The sequence below is a fragment of the Kogia breviceps genome, chromosome 4 (assembly GCF_026419965.1).
Source record: "Kogia breviceps isolate mKogBre1 chromosome 4, mKogBre1 haplotype 1, whole genome shotgun sequence".
NCBI classification, from domain to species: domain Eukaryota; kingdom Metazoa; phylum Chordata; class Mammalia; order Artiodactyla; family Physeteridae; genus Kogia; species Kogia breviceps.
Window position 1 is genome coordinate 182,173,666 of NC_081313.1, and position 14,274 is coordinate 182,187,939.

At 57.8% G+C, this 14,274-nt stretch overlaps 1 protein-coding gene across 4 annotated transcripts; it reads right to left on the reverse strand.

The window, feature by feature from the left end:
* Nucleotides 1–261: 261 nt before the first annotated feature.
* On the reverse strand, nucleotides 262–14,176 carry CNN2 (calponin 2). Of its 4 annotated transcripts, none has more exons than XM_067033245.1 (8): nucleotides 14,015–14,176; nucleotides 12,933–12,994; nucleotides 3,915–4,036; nucleotides 3,323–3,389; nucleotides 3,085–3,222; nucleotides 2,096–2,212; nucleotides 1,796–1,942; nucleotides 262–1,246 (listed from the first exon to the last, which is right to left on the reverse strand). In XM_067033245.1, exons 2-8 carry the CDS (start codon nucleotides 12,933–12,935, stop codon nucleotides 971–973), a joined length of 870 nt encoding a protein of 289 aa, XP_066889346.1. In that variant the 5' UTR covers nucleotides 12,936–12,994; nucleotides 14,015–14,176; the 3' UTR covers nucleotides 262–970. The 4 variants fall into 4 exon arrangements, with proteins under 4 accessions (XP_066889346.1, XP_066889345.1, XP_066889344.1 ...); XM_067033244.1 differs by lacking the exon at nucleotides 14,015–14,176 and adding an exon at nucleotides 13,392–13,783; XM_067033243.1 differs by lacking the exon at nucleotides 14,015–14,176 and having other exon boundaries at nucleotides 12,933–13,015.
* Nucleotides 14,177–14,274: the final 98 nt, after the last annotated feature.

Consider the following 14,274-nt stretch of genomic DNA (forward strand, 5'->3'; position numbering starts at 1 on the left):
CTCTGAAGGTGCTGGGGAAGGTGAGAAGGGTGGGAAGGGCTCCATTAAAGGAGAGTTTGTTGTCGCCTGAGCTTTAAGGATGAGTAGGAGTTTGCCAGGAGAGAACTCCGGGATGAGTAAATGCACAGAGGCCTGGAGGCTGGATGAAGCCTCCGTCCTGAGGACCTACTTAGAGGTTTGCCCTATGCCCCACCCCCCAGAAGGTATCCAAGCCAGGCACCATCCCCCAGGCTGTCTTAGGCACCAACTCCAGCACCTTCATTTCCGAAAAAGAGGTTTTATTTCCTTTGGTCCACAGTCGGTATTTCACATTATTTCTTGGTCCCAGGGCTCCTGGGCAGGGGCTGGTCCCCGGGGGGGCTTCCAGGTGGGGGGTCCCTGTGCAGTATTTGGTAGGGTGTGGGGACAAGTATGGGGGGCTTCTGGCTTTGCCTCAACAACTCAGAACTGCACTATCCTGCCTGGGCCTCAGTGTTCCCACTGGGCCCCTGGGAGGGGCCAGCGCTGGTGGTCTGAGAGTCCTAGGGAAATCCAGTACCTCACGAGTCCCTGTGGCCCGACCTTCTCCCAGTAGCCCCCTCCACCATCCCCCTACCATTCCCCTGAAAAAGAAAGTATTTTCATTTCACTAAAATGGCCTGAAACTTCCGTGGGTACAGAAACCACAAACTGATCGGCAGAGAAAAGAGAAGAAGGGAATAAGCAACGGGAAACCACTTGGGGTCAGTCCCCCTCCCTGCCCGGGTTTTGTCTTTCTCCCCTGCAACTTGGCCCAAAGCCTGTTGGGAAACATGCCTGGAGGTGCCCTGGCGGGGACCCCCACCCCACATGCATCTGGATATGGCCTTCGCCCCTTCTCCCCAGACCTTCAGCTGGCAGCACTCAGACATGTAAGAAACACGAGACAAAAACACAGAAAAACCCGAAAACCCGGATGGGGCAATGATGGGAGACAGCCCGCATGGGCGCCTCAGTAGCCCGCCTCCTCCTGGTAGTAGGGGGGGTACCCTGGGGCCTCCCCCGGGTCTGGGACATCTCCGGCAGCCGCTGGAGCCCCATCGGCCGCTGGGCCTTGCGGGCAGTACTTGGGGTCGTATATCTGCCGGCCCAGGCCGAAGACCTGGCCGCTCTGATTGGCGCCCTGCGTGTAACCCATCTGCAGGGACATGGAAGAGTTGTCACATTTGTCTGTCCCCAGCTTGGTGTCGTAGATGTGCCGCCGGGTCCCTGGAGCCGTCATGCCCACCTGGAGAGAGAGAAGAGGTGTCAGGGAGGGAAGAAAGGGGGAGACAGAGGCCCCCAGAGAACTTCCCCTAAATTCCCACCTCCCTGTCTTTGCACTCACAGCGCAAACTCCAACGGATCCTTCCAAGCCCTGCTCAGAACCCTCTCTTTTCTGACTCTGTGCTGAGTAGATCTGGTGTTTGGGTGCAGCTCTCCCTGCCGGCCAGGAAGCTCCCCTGGCTGGGGCTCAGGCCTGCGAGGGCCTGAATGCTCCAAAAGCATCACACTGATACACCAACATAGCAGGAAAAGTGACAACTGCAGGGTCTAAAGATATCAGGAGTTGGATGGGCCTCTGGGCAAAGCTTTGAGGGAAACTGAGGCACGGAGCCGCTGAGTCACTTCCCCTGGGACGCGCAGCAGGCTTGGGCAGAGTCAGAGCAGGCGCGGCCAGAGGGGTAGGAGGGAAACCCAGAGTGGGCTTTTCAGCGGGAGAGGCTCTCGGCGACTCCGATGAGCCCTCGGGGTTCGGTAAGGTGGGTGGGGGCCCGGGGGGGCTGGGGAGGCCCACCTGGCTGGCGCACTTGTTTGTACCCATCTGGAGGCTGATGGTCGAGTGGTCCATGGGGGGCAGGATGTGGTTCTTGGGGTCGTACAGATGCCTTCTGGTGCCGTAAGCCGTCATGCCTGACTGGCTGGCGCATTTGTTGGTGCCCATCTGCAGGGACGCAGGTGGGAGAGGTCAGGCTGCCCCCCACCAGGCCTCCAGACCCTGCCCCGAACTTGAGAGGCCACCAGGCTGGACAGGGCCTGGGTCGCAGCACAAGCCCACCACCCGTGCACCCTGGGGCTGGAGCAGCCGCGCACCCACCTGGAGCCCGATGACACACTGGCCTGCCTTCATGGTGGCATCATCAAAGTTCCGCTCCTGCTTCTCCGAGTATTTGACGCCAATGTCCACGCCACTCTGCAGCCCCTTTGTCTTGGCCTGGGGGGGAAGAGGGGGTGGGAGTATCAGGGAGGGGCAGCCGGGTCCCCCCGGCCAGGCCCCAGGGTGTGTGAGCCCAGGGGAGGCCCAGGTATCTGGCTGCAACCTGCCCCCCGCACCAGCCGCCTCGGGCTCAGCAGCCCTGTGGCCCCCAGCCTTACAGCTGCACGGGCCGAGAATTTTAGGGGGCGTCATCACCTCCTATCTCTCTCACCTTCCATCACCTTCTACCCAGCCCCAGCCACTCGGCCAGGCCACAGCCATGGTCTCGCCCCTGGACGCCTGTCCCCCACTCCTCCCTGGTCTCCCCACCTCACTACCCACGTGGCAGCCGCATGGGGGCTTCTGAAAGCACCGTTCAGAACACAGTTCCCTGACATGAAAACCTCCTCCTCCTGAAACATTGTTTCAGCCCTGTCTTGGTCCCTGTTTTAGACCCTAGACGTCGGCCTCATGCTTTCTTCTCCTTCAAGGCACTTCTCAAGAGGTATAATTTGTAAAACAATGATTTGAAGAGCAAACCCTAATGGGAACTCTGGGTGTTAAGGAGATGTCCATGGAGGTTCACCGATTATGTAAAGTAGGGGGGGCTGTGCATGACGGGAAGTCTCTGTACCTTCCACTCTGTTTTGTTGTGAACCTAAAAACGCTCTAACATAAAATTTTTTGTAAATAAAAAAATGGAGATTTGTTCGTTGTCTGCCCATAAAGGGGTTGACTGTGTCTGCCTTGGTCACCCTTGGATCCAAAGTGCCCGGCGCCTCGTGGGTGCTCAGAGATCTTTGTGAAGGAATGAATGAACAGCATCTGAAAATCCCCGCCTGGCTCGCTGTGTGACTTTGGGCAGATTGCTGCCCCTCTCTGGGCCTCACCTTCCCGGCCAGGGCGAGAAGAGACACCTGCACCTGTGTCAGGTTCCCACTCTCAAACAGGTCGTTGGCCTCGAACAGGTCCACAGGGTTCATGCCGTAGCTGACCATGGCCTTGATGAAGTTGGAGAGGTTTTCTAGCTGGGAGGAAGCAGGAAAAGGATAGTGAGGGGCCTTGGTCTACCCACCCGTCAGATGGGGTCCCCCAGCCCCATCCTCGTTCCACGCCCCTGTCCCTCACCTGGTGCCAGTTCTGCATGGAGCGGTTGATCTTAGGGACTGAGCCTGGCTGCAGCTTATTCATGAGTCTGGCGGGGGGGGAAACATATGGGATGGTGGGGAAAAGGGAACCTCCATTAGTGTCAGAGAACTTCAGAGACCCAAGAGACTAATTCATGCCTTCCTGGCCAACCTCACTGCATCTCTCTGGGCCTCAGTTTCCCCTCTTGCAATCCAGTCTTCACCCACCAAAGATGCAAAGATGCCAAAGAGTGATAATAACCAGCGCTGGGAGTATAATCCAGAACCACCGAGTTTGGGGAGTGAATCTGGGACTTTCCATTAACATTTTTAAGGTGCAAACCATGGAATGTTTGAACCATGGCTGAATAGGGCGCAGCGAGGAAGGTCTTCCAGAAATGTTATAGGCTCTCCCGAGAGGATGCTCCCCGTTAGAGATCCTAGACAAAGCAGTAACACAAGAAAAAGGAAGAAGAGCAAGAAAGACCAGAGACCCATCAGGAAAAGCAAGCAGGCATCACACAGCACGTGGAGCGTGACCTCATTGTGCAGAACAGTCAGGGTGATGAGCATATGCGGATACACTCACTCACGTGCACAAGATGATCCCATCCTTCAGACCCTTCTGGAAGTCGGGGCCGATGGAGAGGCCAGTGAGTCCCTCGATCCAGCTTCGGAGCTCTGCCTCCTTCTGAGGGTCATATTTAGATAGGAGCTGGAGGGGCAGAGGGCAGAGGGCACAGTGTTGGCGTGAGCACATACCCAGCAGGAGCCCAGTGAAGCTCCTAATGGAGCAGGGCCCAGGGCTCCAGGGGAACAAAAGACCGAGGGGCCTGGAGGTCCCCACACCACCCAAGCAGACCCTTTCCCATCAGCACAGATAAACCACCCCAAATCTCTCACTGACAATCGTCGGGGCTAATCTACTTTCACTGGTGTCAAACCCCACAGGGCAGCCAATACAGCCCCGGAAGGATCTGTCCCCACGTCTACCACCTCCCTGGTCTCCCAGTACTAGAGACACTGGCCTTTCTCTGTTGTTTTTAAATTGTGTTGAGAAACACACAACAGGTACCATTTTCAAGCTCAGTTTCAAGCTCATAAATCAGTGGCATTTAGTACATTCATCAGGTTGTGCAATCATCACCTCTGTCTGGTTCCAGAATATTCCGTCATCTCAAAAGGAAGCCCGTCCCTATAAGCTGCCACCTCCCACTCCTCCCTGCCCTCAGCCTCTGACAAACATGAACCCACTCTCTGTATCTGTGGATTGGCCTGTTCTGGACGTTTCACATAAATGGAATCACACCCTGTGTGGCCTTCCGTGTCTGGCTTCTCTCACTGAGCATCATGGTCTCAGGGTCCATACATGCCGTAGTGAGTGTCAGGCTTCACCCATTTTCATGGCTGAGTGATGTTACCGTGTGTGGAGGGACACGTGTTTAACCATTAACCTGCTGATGGGTATTTGGGCTGTTTCCACCTTTTGGCTCTTGTGAATCAAGCTGCTATAAACATCCATTTACAAGTTTTATTTGAACACTTGTTTTCAATTCTTTTGGGTATATACCAGGGAGTAGAATTGCTGGGTCACAAGATAGTCCTAAGCTTAACTTACTAAGGAACCACCAAACCTTTCTCTGCCTCTTGAACTGGCCACAGGGCCGATTACTGCCTCAGGGCCTTTGCACATGCTGTCACTTTGGACTCAGATGTTTGCACAGCTGGGTCCCTCCCTTCACTCCAGCTGTAGCTTGGAGAGGACCCCCCTGACCACCTGGCTATGACAGTCCTCCTCATCACCCACCCCCCAGCCCTGCTTTATTTTCTTTCTAGCTTTTCTCCACCTTCTGCCATATGATCTATCTCCTAGCTTACATTCCATCCTCACTACAAGCCGTTCCATCCTCACTGCAAGCCGCGCCGTCCAGCTCGGGCTGTCTCTGGATAAAGATGCTCATGGTCCTGCATTGGCGCTCACTGCTGTCCACAGACACAACACTCCCTGCTCCCCACGACAGCATCTCACAGCACCCAGGGAGACCCAGGACGGTGTGGTGTGCGGGGCAGCCCCAGGGCGGCTCCCTGGAGGGGTGGTAAGAAGCTGAGGACCTGGCTGCCCAGCTGGGTGAGCTTCGACCCCAGACCTCTGACCTTTACTCACGCCATCCCTGCCCCTCTCTCTTCCTCTCCTCCACACACCCAGAGGGCACAGGGACCCAGAGCTGCCTTTGCAACCCCAAGTCCTCCTCCCAGCTCTGCCCCCTGCTCCCCGACAAAGTTTTCACCCTGTGCCTCCGTTTCCCCATTTATGTTTGAATTGTTTTCATAAGGCTTCCCAAACTTGGGCGCTGCTTCCTGCTTCCTGCATATAAAGCCCCAGATGCAAGACCAGGGCTGAGCCGCCCAGAGCACAAGGGACACAAAGGCGGGAGGTTGGCCTGCTAACCCCATCTGCCCGGTCTCTGGTTCCCGCGGCTCTCTGGTTCCCGCGGGCCGGGAGCAGCAGGGCTGGAGGAAGCAGTGGGTATCATTACGAGAGCCGAGCTTGAAGCAGGCAGGCTGGTCTGGACGCCTGGCCCGCCTGCCCAGCTGGGCCCCGTCCCCGACGGCTCCCAGGGGCCAGGGGGCCAGCGTCCCAGCAGAGGCGCCCGGCCCCGCCCCGCCCACAGAGGCTGTCTTCCTCCCCGATGCCCAGCCAGCCTTCAGCACATTCCTCCCCACCGCAAACTGCCAGGAATGCAGCCGCTGCCTCCCTGCTAAATCGGGACCAGCTGTTCCCAGTGGTCCAGGCCCCCCAGCCGGCCAGGGATCTCAGAGGGATACACTGGACCTCAGCCTGCCTCCGGGCCATGGTGGGGTGGGGGACTGAGGCCTGGGGGGCTGGGCAGAGAGGGCCCCCGGTCTCCCTCCTCTCAAGCAGCTGGTAAAGTGGATGGCGAGTGGCTGAGAAGCCACAGGAACTTGGTTTCCAATTCCAGGGTGGCTCGCCCATTCTCCAGACCTGCAGACTGAGGGCTAGTCACAGGGAGCCTTCTGACCTCATCCCCGACAGGGCAGATGTCAACCTGGCTCCACGCACTCCGTCGCAGGAAGCGGCCCCCACCCCGCTGGGGTGCTGTACTCTCACCCACTTCCTGCTGCCTCAGGGGAGATGCCTGGACTGCCAGGAGGACCGGTGGCCATGGGGCAGTGGCTGCGGCAGGTCTGGGTTCGAGTCCTCCTGACCGACTCTGCCTCTGGCCAGCTGTGTGCTGCCGGGCAGTTTGCGCGATGTCTCTGAACCCCGTGTGCAAACCAGGGGTCTTAGACCATCTTGGCGCTGGGTGGGGCCCGTTAAACCTCCCCCCTCCTCACCGTGGCATTATTGCTGGAGTGGGGAATTGTGTGTTTAAGGGGGAATCATGGGGAGCTTGCCCAGTGACCATGCTCGGTCCCTCGACTTCCCAAACGGGCTGGAAGGAGGCTCCTTGGGGCTCACAGAGGTGATGCGGAAACTCTCCCTCGTGTCTGCAGGCCCTGGAGTGCCGACCGGGAAGGGCCTGGGCGCTGGCAGGGCTGTGTCCCCGGCGTGCCCAGGCAGGCTCCCAGCGGGGCGGCTGCCACTGTGGGACCACACTCCCAGGTGGCGGTGTGTGCGTGTCGGGTGAACAGGGGTGACAAGCTCCCCTTCCCGCGGGATGACCCTTGCGGGTCAGGCTTAGGACCTCCCTCAGGGCTGGGATCGTCCTCTGCTCTCTGCCTAGGTGCTCTGACCCTGCTGTGTGGCCTTGCAGAAGTGCCTGCCCCTCTCTCTGAGCCAGAACCACAAGTGCTTTCTTTAAAAGTGTGTCCCCAGGTCCCAGCCCGCGTTTGCAAGTTACAAAACCCACATCTTAGGGTCACATTCAGGGGACCCCACGGGTCCTGAGGACGCCTTTGCTATCCCTTTAAAGTTTGTCAGACGGGGACAAAGAGAATGTGGTAGGGAACAGCAGGGGGGGGCGGGGTGGAAGACGGGCCCCCTCAACTCCACCTTCCCCCTGGGTGCCCCGCCTCCCAGGTGTAAGAGGTCAGGAAATTCCTGGGGGGGGCCAACGGGCTTCTCACAAACGCCCGGCCCGCCCCGTTCCCCTCCCCTCCCCTGAGCTTAATTGGCCCCAAAAGCAGAAGTGGGGGAGGGGGATGAGAAGGGGGCCGCTGGGGTTCCCTCGGGCCTTCTCAGGCCCTGAAGCTCTGGAGGGGCCCAGGGCTGGGGGGTTGAGAGCCGTGGACCGGGTGGGGGGGGCTTCAGGCGGGGGAGGGCTGGAGGAGCGGGGCTGGGGAAGGGGTTCGACCCAACCGCTCCCAGATGTTGGGGGCTTCCAGAGCACAGACCTCACTGCTTCCGCCGAGCTGGGGGAGCTTAGGGGGCACCCCCCAGAGGTTAGGGAGGAGGAGGGCCGCCCCCGACGCTGGGGGTCCGGCGGGGCGCCCGCCCTGCAGCAGCGGAGGGTGCGACGGGCTGGGCTGGCGGGGCGGGGGTGCGCCCCTCACTCACCCGGTTCTTGACCTCGGCCGAGAGCCCGTACGAGGGCCCCTTGTTGAACTGCGTGGAGCTCATGGCTGGCGGGCGCGGCGCCGCGGGAAGGGACGGGAAGGGACGGGACGGGACGGACGGACGGCAGGGCTGGCAGGCGAGCCGGCGGGGGACGCGGACCCGGCGCCCCGCCCCCGCCGCTGATTGGCGCCCGGCGCACATGTCCTTATAAGGCCGCTTGGCGCCGGATTCCAGCGGCTGCGGGCTTCCTGAGCCCCTCAACCGCCCGACCCCCGCCCCGGCGCAGCACCCCGTCACCAGAAGCCCGGAGGGTCCCGCCCCCTCTGAACCCACGGGAGACTGAGGCAGGGAGGGACCGGGGCCCCGCACTGCCGAGACCCGGCACCCCTACCCTCTCCCTGCTGGGAGCCCCTGGGCGGCTCTCTCACCCTTTCTGGGTCTCAGTTTACCCTTTTGCACGGTGATGGCAGGGGGGAATGGTTGGGTGGGACCCTAATTCCCTTTGGACACTAATGAGGAACCCCCTCTCTGCCACTTAGAGGCGCCTCCCAGTCTAGGTCCCCTTCCGGGAACTCTCCTAGCTGGGTAGGTAGCAAGGGAACTAGGGCAGACTCTTCAGAGGAGGGGCCATTGGTGCTGGGGCTTTGGTGGATGAGTAGGAGTTTGCCAGTCCAAAAGGGATTAGTGTTCCTGGCAGAACATGCAAAGACCTGGAGGGACCATTAGTGGTTGAAAGCGTGTAGGGATCAACCTGATAGGTTGGGGAAGTAGGGGATGTGAAGGGGCCTTCAATTCTGGGCTGAGGGATGGTGGGGAATGGGGAAGGGGGTGAAACAACAGAGAGTTGAAGTCAGGAGATGCCTTGGGGGTAGGGCCGAGGCTGCCAAGGGAACCAGGCCAGGCACATACTTGGCACTCAATAGGAGCTGCCTGCTTGTACAGATAAATCAATAAATTAATAATAGAACAAATTCATTTCTTCAGTAACTCACTCATTCATTCACACACCTATTCATTCATTCATCAAAAGCTCCCTGATGGGGCCTCTGGGCCAGCCCCTTGCTAGGTGATACTGGCTCCCAGGAGACCTTGGCTCTGGCCCTGTCCATCCCTGGGAAGACAAACCCAGGCATAGGCACCCCTGCTCCATGTGAGCAGGTACAGGACAGAAGGAGGGACCTGCAGTGGAGGAAATAGGGGAGGGAGTGGGTGCTCCACTGGAGGGGTGAAGGAAAGAGGCATGTAAGAGGGGATGTGGGATGTGGGGTTTTGAAGCATAAGTAGGAGTTTGACACATTTGACAAGTGGCTGGTTGGGCTCTGTGAGGGCTTAGAGATGACTCACTCTGCCCTTCCCTGGGAGCACTCCTCCCTGGCACCCCACTCCCCGGATATCTACTGACTTTCCCTGACTGTACATCTCCCATTCCGTCTATCTGAAGGCTTTCTTCAGGGTTCAAGTCCTAGCCGGGTGGTCCTGGATGAGTCCCTTCCCTGCTGGGCGTGTTTCCTCATGTGTGAAATGGGAACCAGTGGTCAACAATGAGACAGTGCGGTGGAGTGTGGGAACAGGGTGGTTCGTCAGTGTCTAGGTGGGGAGTTGTGGGGGCAGAGGGCAGTTCAGGTGGACCCCTTGCAGGTCCTGCTGGGGCACGGGGGTGGGCAGGACCCAGGGTACCATGGGGAATGAGGCTCGAGCCAGTCCCCTGAGTACTTACTCCAGCCTGGGGTGGTCAGTGGCTGCCGGCAACACGCCCATGGTCCTCCTGTCGTGTCCCGACCCCTGGTGCTTATCCAGGGGGACCACCAGTGACTCTGTAGGGACACCATCCAGAGCTGGGGGCCTCTGGACAGGGAAGCTGCACGTGACACCCGCTGATACCCACCGAGGCAGGCACAGTCCATGCAGTGACCGGCCATGTCTGGGACGCCGGTCGGCTGTGGGGCCTCTACAGGGCTGGACAGGAGCTAAACCACAGAAGACTGAGCCTGGATGATTGCAAACTTTAGAACCACCTGCCTGCCTTCCCTCTGGTGAACTGCACTAGCCCCCCAACACTGCCAGGCCTGTCTCCCGCCTGAGAAATGGGCTTGCCTCCCAGGCACTGACATTCACCAGGTGCCCAGAAAAATGCCTGGGACATCGTAGGCACCACGTAAGTGCTGGGTGACGCGAATCTCGGCATTTAGACCAGTGCTGACCAATGGGACCGAGAGGGCCCCGTGCCGCCGGCCGCACGGCTCCCGAGTCCTGGAGGTGTGGCTGGCAAGGCCAAGGAAGGGAAGGCTTCACTTTCCTTGATTTTACTTGATTCCAATTTAAAAGTGCAAACCAACACCGCATCCAGTTTTTGGAAAATGTCTGAGTATATGTGAAACCACTTGGGTGTGCCTGCATTTTCCTTTTCAGCGTCAGTTTTATGCAGTCGGGCTACATATGAGTGTCTCCGAGGAAACGTCAGTGTCGGGAAACAGGCCAGATTTCAGACTCGGGACAGAAACAGGTGTGAAGTACCTCATACATCATTTTTCATATCGATTAACTGTTGCAATGATCACATTTCCCAGATATCAAGTGAAGTGAAATATATGACCAAAACTATTCTATTTTAGTTCTTTAACATGAGCCAACATTTAAAATTCTGTGTATGGTTTGTCTTATTTTTCTACTGCCCAGCGCTGTTCTGGACCGTGGGCCAAAATCAGATGCTTTTTTTTTTTCCTGTACAGCCCTCGAGCTAAGAATGGTTTTTACATTTTTAAGAGGTTTTAAGGAATCAAAAGAAGAATACTATTCCATGACACATGGAAATCATATAATATCCAAATTTCCATGTTTGGACAGAGTTTTATTGGCGCCCAGCTGTTTGTGTACAGACTGCTTGTGGCCGAGTAGTCTCTGGGCTGCAAAGCTGAAAATATTAACTTTTTGGCCTTTTACAGAAAAAAGCTTAAAGAAGAAAGAAAGAAAAAAGCTTATTGACCCATGGTCTAGATTCTCAGCCTCCTGGAACTCAAGAAATTCAGATCAGACATCCCAGATTTTGAAACCCAGATTTTGAAATGCAAAAGCTTGGAATATTATAATTTGAGAAACTCCCTCAGGACCTAAAACTTACAGAATTATGTGGTTCTGTATACTCCTACGACCTCAGCGGCCCCCACCTGGGCCGGGGTTCCAATCCCCAGTCAGCTGAGGGAAGGGCATGTTGAGTCAACACATGTCAGAATCTTAGGAATTCTGGCTCAGCCTCAGAACGTGGCAGGGAGGTCCGGGGCCTCTGCAGCTGTCCTCCGCCCTTGACCAGCACCTCTTTGTCCTGGACTGATCCCGGGGGGACTGCAGTGGGGGTAGGGGAGGTGTGGAATGCTGCAGGCTCACTGAGGGCGGATCCAGGTGTTCTGGGGCAGGATCTCCGTGATGCCTGAGGGACACGGGCCAGGGGCTGGAGGACCTGGGGTTGCTGGAAACCCCAGGGCCTCAGCCTCCGGTGCTGGGCTATGGGAGTGGGGCCTGGCGGTCTGGGTGGCTGGGCACAGGGGCTGCAGGTGTGGTGAGGGCCTTGGGCCCCTTCCCTGCAGTGTCAGGGCTCTGAGTGAGACCCCGGAGGGTCCTATGGCCCCAACGATGCAGTGACAACAAAATAACAGTAACAACAGGGACCTCCCTGGTGGTCCAGTGGGTAAGACGTCGTGCAATGCAGGGGGCCCAGGTTCCATCCCCGGTCAGGGAACTGGAGCCTGCGTGCATGTCGCAACTAAGAGTTCGCATGCCTCAACTAAAGATCCCACATGCCACAACTAAGAGCCGGCGCAGCCAAAATTTTTTTTAAAAGTAACAATAAAATCTCAAGCCTGTTAGGTCAGGAAGCTCCCTTGCTCCCAGTCCTCCATGCTGCCCACCGCCCCCTCAACAAAGGTGTCCTCCAGGCCCCACGCTCTCCCTTGCCCCTTGCTCACTCCGCTCCAGACACGGGGGCTTCTCCTCACTCTGCCTCTAATGATCAGTGCCAGGCCTGCCTCAGGGCCTTTGCCCTGGCTGCGCCCTCTGCCTGACACTCTTTCCACCTGGCCTGCTCACTGTCCACCTTCCAGCACCTTCTCAGTGAGCCCCAGCCCAGGCTGCAGGTCCCAATGCCACCCGCACATCCCAGACAGGTACCACATGACGACCACAGCATCCTCTGAAATCCAGCCCATCTTCTAAATTCCCGACTGTCCCCGGAATGGCAGGCCTGGGGTCTGGTCCTTTCCTGCGTCTTTGGCTTAGATTTGGAACTCTCTCCACCCCCACCTCCCACTGAACTCCTTTTCTGTGACCATGACTTTCACTTGCTCTCCAGGGCCACATGTCTCCCTACGTGGGAGTGAGCGCTAGACAGCGCTGCCCAACACAGCAGCTGCTTGCCACACGGGCCTATTTCAACACAAATTACACCAATAAAAGTAAAGTTTACGGGTTTCCCTGGTGCTTCAGTGGTTAAGAATCCGCCGGCCAATGTAGGAGACAGGGGTTCGAGTCCTGGTCCGGGAAGATCCCACATGCTGCGGAGCAACTAAGCCCGTGTGCCACAACTAGTGAACCTGCGTGCCACAAGTACTGAAGCCTGCACGCCTAGAGCCTGTGCTCCACAACAAGAGAAGCCACGGCAATGAGAAGCCCACGCAAGGGAGAGCAGCCCCCGCTCTCCACAACTAGAGAAAACCTGCGCACAGCAACAAAGACCCAACACAGCCAAAAATAAATAAATAAAATAAATAAATTCATTTTTTTTAAAAAGAATTTGCATCGATTGAATGCCTACTGTATGCCAGGCCCTGTGCAGAGCACTCCCTATGAAACAGGAAGGGAATGATTTTAGCCTCCTGGTTGTGGTAGACCCGTCCACCTCCAGGGAGTGGGGCTTCCAGGACTATGAAAGCCTGAAGGTAGGTCTGGAAGGTTCTCTCAGGCTCCAGATCATAGCTAAAGAGTCTCCTCCCTCCCTGACCACCCAGTGCAATTCAGAATAGGACCCCCCCCCCGGAACCCCTCCCCCAATGCCCTGGTCTTTCTCAGAGGCCCTGACTGTGCCCTTCAATGGGATACTCACCATCGGAAACCAGACCAGACATCCACTTGGCGGTCTGCCTGTCTCCTGCTGGTCCCTGAGCCCTGCGAGAGCAGGAACCGGGACTGCAGCGGCCGCCGCTGTGTGCCCAACACCCACTGCAGGCTCTGGGGCACTGTAAGCCACTTCCCCCGAACGTGTCCTTCCCCAGGGTCAGGCATCCTCTCCCAGGCCCCTCGTCTGCGGCTCCTCCTGCCCTCCCACACTTCCTGCCGCAGCCCACCCCGCCTTGCTTTGGAGCAGGAGGTGGAAGCACCGGGCATACAGTAGGTACTCAATGAATGTTAGGTCCTATTACTACCATGGCTGCTAGCAGGAGCCGAGACGTTTCAAAGATGAGTGAGTGAGCGTGTATGCGGTCCAGAGGTGGGCCCCCAGGCCTGGGACACCGCGGGCAGGCACCCGGTGGCAGCCAAGAGGAAGGCATGGCCAGGTACGGACCTTTCGTGACCGCACTTTAGCTGGAGGAGGCCTGTCCACTCCGTCATCCCCGAATGGCGGGGACAGGGGTCTGGCGGCCAGGGAGCGAGAGAGAGATGGGGGGTGACCCACCTGAGCGGCCCGGTTCTCAGAAGAGCTAAAGTCGCTAGGGCAGGGGTCCCCAACCCCTGGGCCGCGGACCGGTAGCAGTCCGGGGCCTGTTAGGAACCGGGCAGCACAGCAAGAGGTGAGTAGCGGGCCAGCGAGCGAAGCTTCATCTGCCGCTCTCCATCGCTCACATTACCGCCTGAACAAACCTTCCCCCGCTCCGTGGAAAACTGGTGCCGGAAAGGTGGCGGAATCGCAGCTGGGAGGTGGAAGAGCTAACAAAGCCAGCATTCTCAACCTATTTTGCGTGTAGCCAGGCGCTCCGTAAACGCCCCAGCCGACGCTTAGGGCGGAAAAAGAAGGAAATTTTCTTGGTCGTTAGTTTGAGCGGGGTGTAAGGAGACACTGCGACGCCAAGAAACATCAAAGGAGCTTACCAAACCTGCGATGATTATAGGACTGGCCGCAGAGGTTCCCACAAAACAGCCCTCTTGCTACTGCGAGGTTATTTAAAAGCCGGAAATTAAATCACTTACAGCTAGAACACCCTAACGTAATCTTATCTTCGGCATAATTTTCCAGAGCGCCAAGTAAAAAACACCTCCAGCGTCGTATTTCCTTTCAGTTTATTTTATCACCCCTAAATTCCTCAGAGATTGTCTAATTTTACCGCCCGCCTTGCAGCCGCGGAGGCTTGTGGGGGCGATAGGCAAAACACACGGACCAGACGCAGCCCCGCCCCTCGGTGCTCCCTACCCGGGAGCCAGGCCACAGGGCGGGGCCGCCGCGGGCCGCC